At 35.5% G+C, this 12,182-nt stretch overlaps 1 protein-coding gene across 3 annotated transcripts in view; it reads right to left on the bottom strand.

Moving 5' to 3' along the window:
• Positions 1–12,182, bottom strand: part of brd1a (bromodomain containing 1a) — a 54,752-nt gene that overhangs the window by 3,622 nt on the left and 38,948 nt on the right. For 2 of the 3 annotated variants that reach the window (XM_072241837.1, XM_072241836.1), the window contains exons 7-12: positions 10,644–10,889; positions 9,625–10,128; positions 8,012–8,144; positions 4,694–4,824; positions 3,836–3,942; positions 1,859–2,013 (exon numbers count right to left, since the gene is read on the bottom strand). In XM_072241837.1, coding sequence (XP_072097938.1) covers positions 1,859–2,013; positions 3,836–3,942; positions 4,694–4,824; positions 8,012–8,144; positions 9,625–10,128; positions 10,644–10,889 — 1,276 coding nt within the window. Of the gene's footprint in view, positions 1–1,858; positions 2,014–3,835; positions 3,943–4,693; positions 4,825–8,011; positions 8,145–8,402; positions 8,717–9,624; positions 10,129–10,643; positions 10,890–12,182 lie in introns of those variants that run through there. The other variant, XR_011882987.1, reaches the window with a different exon arrangement.

The following is a 12,182-nucleotide window of genomic DNA, read 5'->3' as shown; positions in this document are numbered from 1 at the left end:
TGGGTAAACAACAGTTTTTGTTGACTGCATGTCATGGTCTCCTTAGGTGTTTTGCTATTGTGTGGTGGGCGCTGACACTTTTTTGCTGAAACTGTTGGGGGGGTGGAGGCTGACGCGCTGATGTCTTGCTGCTGCTTGCGTGGGGGGGTGCTTGCATCTATTTTTTGCTGTTGCTTATGAAGACTAGGTATTTCAGGTTGTATACCGCATACATTCTCTGATAATAAATGGAACCATTTTACTGAACCTGATTCACTACAGCTGAGGCAGTAGCTTTATTAACTGCACCACTATAAAGCTGCATTTCAGACTGCGGGAGTTCAACAATCGCCAGAGAGTAATGTGAATTAATAATTGGTGAAGCCCAATGCTAATTGACAGCCTTCCAAGAACAGCATGCCTCCAGAGCATGCTGAACAGCAATAGTCCAAAGTGAGGCAGCCAACAAGCTCAGATGGCTTGCTGGTTAGTAAAAGATCTGCCCCAATACTCTGAAGTTCTTTTTCACAGTTCTTCATTCTGTTATCATGATCACATCACAACCTATGAAATGATCAGTGTGCACAGAATTCCTTTACAAGATGTAATGACATACAGAATGGCTAAACCATACAAATTGCATTTTCTTCCCATATCAATTATCTTTTCATACAATATAACTGCTGTTTTACACGATTAAATACAGTACATACACATCCTGGAAGTTGACCACAGTTTAAATATAATTACTTAAATAACATTTATAACTGTTACTCAAGAAAAACTAAAAAAACTTCAAAGGAAAAGTTACAGAAATGTTTTGGGATTAGCAGCCTTTCAGGAAATGACGGTGTATTTTGCAGTTTAAATTTGTTACATAATTTTTCCATTGTGAAAATTACAATGTATTTTTCACAATTCAGGATGGGTTATTTACAAAATAAGAACGTTAACATCCAAAAGGACTTTAGCTTTAGACACTGGCTATTAATCTCATCCTAGGCAGAACTTTACCCCTTACTGACATTTGAAGGGCCATTAACCACAGAGAAGAATTTTCAGCAGTTCAAGTAGAGGATTGGAAGTCAAACGTTCAATTACTGATATGTAAATTATTGATTAGTGAATTACAAAAGTATAGCTAACTGATACATTAAAATTCATTGTTTATTTATCAAGTAAACATTACTTTAAGAGAACAATGGCCAACTACCCAAAGAAGTACTTCAGCCTCTGACTATTTTTACTCTTGGTACTAAACATGAGCAACAAAGGCTCAATGCAGATTGCAAAATCTATGGTGGTTGAAAAAGTCAAACATCTTCAAATCTTGGTACATGTGATAATAAAAAAAATTCAAGTTTTAGAAGTTTTATTTGCAATACTGCACATGCATTCAATTTAGCTTTATATAATAATATGCCAAATTTCAATGATACAACAAAAAGAAGATATGGTGTTTCCATACATTTGTGTTTTTTTTAAATCTGGGTTTTTGTACTTTTCTGTAAAACTTCAACAGTAACTCATATTTCAATATTTTTCTAATTATCAGCATTCTCATTAGAGCTAACAGTCTGTGGGTGCAAGTTTCACTCAGGAATTGGATCATAATTTTGAAGAACAATTAACAGGCAGACTTGTGGAAGTTGTACATGTACACCTAGCTTTCAGATAGGAAAATTTTACGTCAATTCTGTCTCAAATGCAACCAGCCATAAATACCCTGGTCAATCTAACTTGGCTCTCAATCAATATCATTGATTTGCAAAAAGTCATGTACATATTTTCTTGAATTAAAGTACTTGATTGGAATTTCTCAAGATCATGAAAGCATGTTATACCTTGTTACAAAAGTCTCATTTGGCAATACACTTACCAACTTCGTTTGTTATCAAAGAACAGAACAAGATAAAGCTTCTCGCCAGCTCTCCTTTGCATTTGCTCGCCTATTTTCAGTACATCTAGAGGGGGCACAGGTATAGGCACTCCATTGTGGCGAAAACCACTTCGAGGCATCTTTGGATCAATTACCTAATTTTAAAAGGCAAACATTTTTTCCTAGAAGTTATTGTTTAATATAAAAAAAACAACTTTCAACAACATCATGAATAAATATTATAAATCAAAATTCTAAAGAAGCATATGGAACTGTAATTCTGGAACAAAGCCAAGGGATGCTGAGCAATAAGCATTTAATCTGCAACTGGAATTGATTATGGCTACAGTCTTGAAATTGTTGAGAAACACTAACTCATTTTCTTAGACAATCAGAAATATGCTTTAATGCCAAACCGCTTTTCTCACCATTACCATGTGCTTTATGGAGTAACATTTCCTAATGACTAAACTTTTTCATTAATACTAAAAAACATGCATATACAGATCAAAACACATAATATACTCCGCAAATTATGTATGTTTTTTCCAATTTCAAATATTTTAAGTCACTGCTCTGAACAGGTTTTACAAATTTAATATATGCAATAACAGTTCTATCAATAAAGCCGCATCCTAACAAATTCAGCAGTGAAGTTGTTATTTTATTGAAATACTTATAATAGGTCTTTGAACTTTCACACCATTCATAAAGCTTAATCATTTGAAGTAGCCAGTACAAAATTCTAATTCATGCTTTTATTTTTAGATATACAGTTGGCCCTCCTTATCCGCGAGGGATTGGTTCCGGGATCCCTCGCGGATACCAAAAAACGCGGATGCTCAAGTCCCTTATTCAACCTGTCTCAGTGCGGTGGACATTAGGACCCGGCGGCAGAGCTCTAAATCCACAGTGTTTCTGTTCGTGAAAATAATCACGATTGTGATTTAAAATAAAGTGGAAATAATAAAGCGATCGGAAAGAGGTGAAGCATCATCGGTCATTGGAAAAGCGTTAAACTACAGTCGGTCAACGATCGGAACAATTTTAAAGGATAAAGTGAGAAAGGCCCTGCCCGATTAAAGCTACAATTATTACTAAGCAATGCAGTGGTTTAATTATTGGGTTTTGGATTTTTGATCCTCCCCGTCAACCTGGCAGGGATGGAGAGTGTGCTCGGGAGCGCCCTGTCACTGGATCAGACTCAGGAACTTCTGTTCCCGAGTCCGGTGCTGAAACATACGTTTCTTAAGTGTTTTATATGCATAGAAAGGTAAAATATATACTATATATTAAGACAAACGTTTGACTGACGCTAAATAATACCGGATGTACCTGTTCCAACCTACTTAGTAAGAGAACTTCTGTTTTTTTCCCGATTCCTGATCCACGATAACCTATGCACATCCTCCCGTATACTTTAAATCATCTCTAGATTACTTATAATACCTAATACAATGTAAATGCTATGTAAAATAGTTGTTATACTGTATTGTTTAGGGAATAATGACAAGAAAAAAAGTCTGTACATGTTCGAACAACATGTGCTGGAAGAACACTTCCGGGTTTTCTCCATTCACGGTTGGTTGAACTCGCGCATGCAGAACCCACGGATAAGGAGGGCCAACTGTACCAATAACACCTGTTAAACTTATTACATCATTGCATATTTTTAAATTAAAATTGCTTTCATTTGTCCTATGGTCTTATTCTCTGCACAATTTGAAAAGATAAGACATTAAGGAGCTTAAAGACTAGGCAAACGCTGCGCCTCTTATATTGCAACATTATCAAATACTTATCTAATATTTACACATGAAGAATATCAAGCATCCACTTAATTGTCTTTTTGATTGCGAGATCATGCCCATTAGTTGGCTATGCTGATTTGTAAGCTATGATGAAATAAACTACAGCAACTTGTGCTTTAATTCTATTTTAACACTATAATAAGGTATTCAGTGCAGTTTAACTCACCAAGGCTGGATATGATGGATAACCACTGCACTTTGCCCAAATTAACTTTAAGGGCTCCAAAGCAGAACTGGAATCTGTGGAAGTCCACATACTATTTTGTCCAACCTCTAGAAGAGGAAGATATTTGTAATAAATAAAATAACAACACTTTTTAATCAGCACAATCACACAAAATTTAACCATCCAAGAAATTAAAATCAAATAATAGCTACTTTCCATATTTATATGAAAATCTTTTATTTCAACATTACCTTCTTGATATGGAAGTGTGAAAACTTCAACATTACTAAACTTTTCTTTTAAACCTCTAAAATTAAAAATCTTTTTTCTGTTCTTTCACAATTACAAGTTTAGATTTAATTTGGATCTTTCCAAGAATAAAAGCAGGAAACCAGGATGGAACAAAATAATTCTATGATTTTCACTATCACTTTGGAACATCCAAAAAGTACAGCACCCATTGGTTGAGACCTACTTTCAACTAAACAATTTATTATATGCAAGAATAACATTTCTATCCATAAAGCCACATCCCAACAAACTTCGCAGTGAAGTTAACATTTTATTGAAATATTTAAGTTGTTAAAATTCAAGGTCATGGTTGAAATGGTCAAATTGATGTCAGCCATTTTAATTATTGTAATAATACAAACAAAATATTTAGAATATGGCTACTACTGTATGATTCTATGAAAATACAATTGCTCTATGAGAATCAGAAGTCTAAAATAGAAAAGCAGCTAAAAATGTATTAAATACTCTTATGCCTAGTAAAATTGCTAATATTTAATCTCCAGATGACATCAACACAGAAATTAAAAGATAAACTGAAAATAGATCAGCTATGTTTACACTTACCCGCTGCAATTCTAGCTGCTTTGGCATAGTTGCCATTTTCAATACAAGCAATTAATTCACTTCTGTCCTCCAAGGGGTTTCTCCGAGCTAGTGCTGGCTTCCCTTTACCACATTTAGGAAGACTTATTGTGCTGACAGAAAAAATAAATATATTTTTAAAATGCAATTCTGGAAAGTGAAATCATATATTTAAAACACCATTTATTGTATAATACAATGAATTACACTGAAACTCAAACTTAAGGTCACCATAATGAAGTAAATGTTAATTTGCTTAATATTCATGAGATATAAATTGAAAATTATTTGCAGTCTTTATAGGTTACAACAACATGAATCCTTGACCACCAAACAAGATCTACTTCTGTTCAAGTTGTATATTCCTCAATAGCCTTACTGTCAAAATGTTGATTAAATTCAAAGTTACACACACAATGCTATATACAAGTTTCTGATGACATCACTGTTGTAGGCCAAACTAAAGGTGGCGAAGAATCAACATATTGGAGAGAGATTGAGAATCTGGCGGAAGGGTGACACAACCACCTCTCACTTAATGTCAGCAAAACCAAAGAGCTGATTATTGACTAAAGGTGGAGGAAACTAATGGTTCATAAGCCAGTCCTCATCTGAGGATCTGAGGTGGGGAGAGTCAGCAACCTTAAATTCCTCCGTGTTATCATTTCAAAAGATCTGTCCTGGGTCCAGCATGTACAGTGCCTATAGGAAGTATTCACCCCCTTGGAAGTTTTCATGTTTTGTTTTACAACACTGAATCACAGTGGATTTAATTTGGCTGTTTTGAAACTGAACAACAGAAAAATACACTTTCGTGTCAAAGTGAAAACAGATCTCTACAAAGTGATCTAAATTAATTACAAAAACAGAACACAAAAAAATCGATTGCATTAAGTATTCACACTCCCCCCCCCCCTTTATAATGACACACCAAATCATCCAGGTGCAGCCAATTGATTTTAGAGGTCACATAATTAGTTAAATGGAGAGCTGTTTTTTGGAGACCTCTGTACATTCAAGATGTTTCAATTGATTGCAGCAAAAATACATCTGAATCTGGGAAGTCCAACTACTGGTGAGTCAGTATCCTAGCAAAAGCTACACCATGAAGACAACAGAATACTCCAAGCAACTCTGCGAAAAATTTATTGAAAAGCACAAATTAGGAGATGGATACAAGAAAATTTCCACATCACTGAATATCACTTGGAGTACAGTTAAGTCAATTATCAAGAAACAGAAAGAATATGGCACAGCTTTAAATCTGCCTAGAGCAAACCATTTTCAAAAACTGAGTGGCCATGCAAGGGGACTAGTGAGGTAGGCCAGCAAGAGACCTATGACAGCTCTGGAGAAGTTACAAGCTTCAGTGGCTAAGATTTAAGAGATTGTGTATACCACAACTGTTGCCTGGGTGCTTCACCAGTCACAGCTTTATGGGAGAGTGGCAAAATGAAAGCCACTGTTGAAAAAAAACTCACATGAAATCTTAGCTAGACTTTGCCATCAGGCATCTGGGAAAACTCTGAAGTCAGCTGGAAGAAGGTTCTATGCTCTGGTGAAACCAAAATGGAGTTTTTTGGCTATCAGACTAAGTGCTATGTTTGGCATAAGCTAAACACCACATATCATCTAAAACACACCATCCCTGTATGGTGGTGGCTGCATCATGCTGTGGGGATGCTTCACTGCAGCAGGCCCTGGAAGGCTTGTGAAGGTAGAGGGCAAAATGCAGCAAAATACAGGGAAATCCTAGAGGAAAATCTGATGCAGTTAGCAAGACAGCTGTGACTTGGGAGAAGGTATGTTTTCCAGCAAGACAATGATTTCAAGTCTAAAGCCAAAATTATACAGGAATCGCTTAAAAACAACAAAGTTTCCTGAAGTCAGGGTCCAAACCTCAATCCAATTGAAAATTTGTGGCTGGACTTGAAAAGGGCTGTTCATTCACGATCCCCATGCAATCTGTTGTAGGAAAAATGGGGGGAAATTGCAGTGTCCAGATGTGCAAAGCTGACAGAGACCTATCTACACAGACACAAGACTGTAATTGTTGCCAAAGGTGCATCTACTAAATACTGACTTGAAGGGGTTGAATACTTATGCAATCAATTATTTTGTGTTTTACATTTGTGATTAATTTAGATCACTTCGTCACGATCTTGTTTTCACTTTGACATGATCGTCTTTTCTGTTGATCAGTGTAAAAAAAAAGCCAAATTATATCCATTGTGATTCAATGTTGTAAAACAATAAAGCATGGAAACTTCCAGGGGGGAGGGGGTGAATACTTTTTATATGCACTATATCTGCCATTACAAGGAAGACACAGCAGCACACTCTTAGATGTTTGCACAGATTCCGCATAACATCTAAAACTTTGATAGACTTCTACAGATATGTGGTGGGGAGTATATTAATAGGTTGCATCCTGGCCTGTATGTTTGACACCAATGCCCTTGAACGAAAAATCCTACAAAAAATAGTGGAATCAGACTAGTCCATCATGGGCAATCCCCTCCCCACCATTGAGCAGATCTACACGGAGCACTGTCAGTAACAGGAAAGCAGGAGCCATCATCAAGGACCCTTATCACCCAGGCCATGCTCTTTTCTCATTGCTGCCATCAGGAAAAAGTTACAGGAGTCTCAAGTCCCTCACCATCAGGTACAGTTATATTTACTACACCCCAAACCATTAAATTCCTGAACCAGAGGAGATAGTTTCAAAAAACTCAAAACTGAACTGATTCCACAATTTATGGACTCATTTTTAAGGACTCTATAACTCATGTCTCGATATTTATTATTTATTTACTAATAGTGTTATTTTTTGTTTTATTTTTGTACTTGCAGTTTGTCATCTTTAGCACATTGGTTGTTTGTCCAACTCCGTCATGTGCGGGTCTTCTTTGATTCTATTGCTTTTTTTTCTATTTACTGTGAATGCCCAGACAAAACTGAATCTCAGGGTAGTGTATGGTGACATATATGTACTTTGATAATAAATTTACTTTGAACGTCAAAAATTCTTCTTTAAGGTAAAATATCATCATGAACCAATAACTACATTTTTACCCCATTTCCCATACAAATATGAGTAACAGATTAACTGTTTAAATCTTCAAGAATATTCAGAGTGTCAGGCATTAAGAGATGAGTTTCTATTACCTCCTACAAATAAAAAGGTGTAGTTTGGCCTCAGACTTCGCTTTGCTACTGTAATTGTATATTTTTCCTCCAAATTTCCTCTGTTTCTCAAAAAAAATGTCTTTGGGGTTCAAAAAATAACCAACTTACCTTGCCTGGTTGGAAACTGCACTAACACTGGTGCATATACTTGATTCTGAAGCACAACGACGTCGCTGATGATCAGTTGGATTGATCTGTGGGGTTTCTGGCTTTTCCTCATTACCAAATCCATTGGATAATGCTGGAAAATTAAATTGTTAACCATAACTGTATAGTTCAAAATTTTAAACTTTCAAGATTTACTGTTAGATTTTTATTGCCATTCTTCAGTACACAAGAGTAAAGAAGAACAAAATGATTGTTACTCTGGATCTGATGCAGCATAAAAAAAACACAATAAGCATAAATATAAGTACAAATATAAGATTAATTAGATTAATAAGATTAAGTATAAATATAAGATTAACTCATCTCCATAGACTGACTGCACTGTACGTACTATTATTACACAGTAAGTTCTATTTTAACTTCATCAGTCCACAGGACTTGTTTCCTTAATGCATCAGGCTTGTTTTGATGTTCCTTTGATCCTTTTGAATAGAACTTTTTGGTCGCAATGAGTAAAGGTATGTTTGGAGGAAAAAGGGTGCAGAATTTCATGAAAAGAACCCCTCTCCAACTGTTAAGCACGGGTGTGGATCGATCATGCTTTGGGCTTGTGTTGTAGCCAGTGGCACAGGGAACATTTACTGGTAGAGGGAAGAATGAATTCAAGTAAATACCAGCAAATTCTGGAAGGAAACATCACACCATCTGTAAAAAAGCCGAAAATGAAAACAGGATGGCTTCTACAACAGGATAATGATCCTAAACATACCTCAAAATCCACATTGGACTACCTCAAGAGGCGCAAGCTGAAGGTTTTGCCATGGTCCTCACAGTCCCCTGACCTAAACATCATCGAGAATCTGTGGATGGACCTCAAAAGAGTAGTGCATGCAAGACGGCCCAAGAATCTCACAGAACTAGAAGCCTTTGGCAAGGAAGAATGGGCGAAAATTCTCCAAACAAGAATTGAAAGACTCTTGGCTGGCTACAGAAAGTGTTGACAAGCTATGATACTTGCCAAAGGGGGTGTTGCTAATTATTGACCATGCAGGGTGCCCAAACTTTTGCTTCGGGCCCTTTTCCTTTTTTGTTATTTTTGAAACTGTAAAAGATGGAAATAAAAAAGTTTTCTTGCTTAAAATTTTAAAGAAATATGTCATCTTTAACTTTATGCCTTTTGGAAATCAGTTCATCTTTTACTCGCTTAGCTATTCACAGTAACAGAAATTTTGTCCAGGGGTGCCCAAACTTTTGCATACCACTGTATTCTAGTTTATAAGCAACACTTGGATCAACAATACACTATTTGATATTGTACTTCTAGATCATTAACCCAATTGTAGAAAAAGGGTTTCAGGCAGATGTTAAAATTACAAATGAGTTTTCAAAATAACCAAGTTAGTTTTATAAAAAGTTAGATATATGTTTAAAAAAAAACAAGTAGAAATACCCAGGATGTTGTGGAAATATATATATTTTTAATTGCTCAGAAATCTATTTTTCAATTAAGGATCAAGTTTAGACATTTATACCACAATGCCACAGAGAGCATGAATTATTTTAATCTCCCAGTATATTAATCCAATAATTCTTATAAAACATCTGATACTCACCCAGGCCTGGTTTTTTGAGGGGTAACTTTTCGCCATCTCCTTCGGAGTCACCACATAAACTACGTGATCTCTTCCTTGGTTGTAATAATGTCTCCAGTCTGGGAATTACCACAGATAAAAATGTTTTTGTCCCAAGCTGCCCTTGATGTGGTTGAGTCTCTGAATTTTTTGCTTGGTTTTGAGAGCTCACACTTTTGGGTTTACGGAAGATAACAGAAGAACGTCTTCCAGTATCATCTGGCAGCTCAACTGCTGTAGATTTTTTTGAGCTATTGACATCACCATTATGCAAGTCATCTGGAGAATGTCCATTCATTATCACATTCTGCAAGGAAGTATTACTTGCTTCACCATCAAATTTAACTCTTTTGTTTAACCTACTCTGGTCGGCGCTAGGCTCTATTGGTTTAAGGATAGGTGGTTCTGATGGAGTATCTGAATTTGGCAGAAGAGGCAAAGAATCAGATGGCTCAAGAGTCGGTGGCACTGAAGACTTAGAATCTCCTGAAACAGTATAAACAATAACAGGACAATTTGTTTTAACAATAGTTCTTGAAAATATTTGTGTCTTCAACCATTTTACTAAGTAACATCAGCATCTGTTATTTCATTAACTAGTACTTATAAAAAATCTTCACAAATTAGTTACACAAAAAAGTAATTCAAGAAAACCCTCAGCAAAACTGAAACTTTATTTTGTGCAAATCTGTATTTTACTCTCCAGATCTATTACAATTGAACATAACTAAAGTTTGCACTAGAGAACAAAATGGACTGAGCATAAATATTTTTGAATACTCTTGAATTCTGTCACTTAACATTTGCACTACTGCTTTAGGTGAAGTTTTGGTAAAAGGTAAACTAAAAACAAACTTTTCTAATGTGTTGTGTAGTCAGCTGATTCCAACTATTTATCACATATTAAGGAGCTTTTCTTTACAGAATTATTTCATTTTAGTATATAGATTAAAACATTTGCATCAAATATATTTTATAATCAGCTTCATTATGTTTCTTACCATCTTGTTCCGACTTTGCTCCATCATCAGGTAAACTGCTTTCACTGTGTGTATGTTCACTCTGAGCCTTCTGTTGGCTTAATTTGAAGCGGATGTTATTAATTTCCTTTCGCAGTAACTTGACGCGTCTAGATTTAGCACTGCAGGCCTTCATTGCACACGTCATATCCAGTTTATCTAGCAATTCTTTGAGCTGCACTTCCAAGGACATGTGCTCTCTATTTGCAGGCATCAGTAATCTATCCACTACAAGGGAGGAAAAGATACATATCATTGAAATTAAGCACTCCCAATATTTCTAAAAACACCATTAAAATACCAAGTGAAAATCAAAAACTGCAGATGCTGTAAGTCTGAAATTATCAATACAGTAAGGAAAATTGGTAATGTTAATTCTCTTTCCACAGAAGCTGCTTCACTTGCTAAATGTTTCCAACATTTTCAATACAAATATGGGGACAGGTTTTCTGCTAGTTTAGAATCTAAACCCCAACAAACTAATTAGTTGAACCTGTCCAAAGGGTTGAAATCATAACCTTAAAGCAATTCTCCTTTTCCAAGTGCCTTACGATGTTGTCCTTCATTCATGACCACAGAAAAGCTGGACCAAGCAAAGCTCCTACAGGTTCTGAATAATTTTTCAATTCTGCTAATTCTTCCTTGGGTCAACAGCAAGGCTTTAAAATATTTAATGAAGGCTCAAATTGACAGCCCACAAACTAAACTTTGGTGTAATACAAGTTATTCAAAGTGCTTTAAAATAATTTCTAGGTGAAGTAGTAGACAACCTTAAGAGAAGCTGGAAATAGAATTTAAGACGTTAAAAATTAACAAAAACTTTGGCAAATTATAAAGTGAAATGGGAAAGATTTCAAATTGTATTTACCAGAAAGTAGGAAAAAGATACTCTGTAAAAAGGAACAAACTATATATAGATTACATGCTATTCACAGACAAAAGGTAAAACACCAAGTCTCTAGGAAATAGACAGGAGAGGCATAACTACTCATCTAAAAAAAATGAGTAATGTTAAAGTACTGCCAGATACTTATATTTTAAGAGGAATAGGAAATATCCAGGAATTATGGACTGGACAGTTTCACGTCTATAGTAGAAAAACTACTGGATCTAAAGCATAGAATAGAAGAACATCTGAAAACAAGGTGTAATAATGAATAAACAGTATATATTTTAAAAGGGAAAAGTCTTGTTTGACCAATCGCACTGAATTTTTTTATTAACAAAGTTATAGAGTGAGTGTAGGAACGAAGAAGATGCAACTCATCTAAATTTTCCAAAAGACTTAAGTTAAGGCATCCCACAATGGATTAATAGACACTATCGGGTAACAGCAAGATAAATAGCAGACTTGACTGCTACCAAGCTTTGAGACAGAAAGTGCAGGATAAAAAAACATCTATTCACAGCAGAATGCAAGAAATGCAGGAATTACAAGTGATTAGAATTTACAATTAATGTTTACTTTGGATTCAAGAGCACAATTTAAACACATGCGAATGAAACACAAACTGGGTGGGA

This window comes from Mobula birostris, chromosome 23, assembly GCF_030028105.1.
Source record: "Mobula birostris isolate sMobBir1 chromosome 23, sMobBir1.hap1, whole genome shotgun sequence".
Taxonomy (NCBI): domain Eukaryota; kingdom Metazoa; phylum Chordata; class Chondrichthyes; order Myliobatiformes; family Myliobatidae; genus Mobula; species Mobula birostris.
The sequence above is the reverse complement of the archived record's forward strand: the minus strand, read 5'-3'. Positions and strand labels throughout refer to the sequence as shown.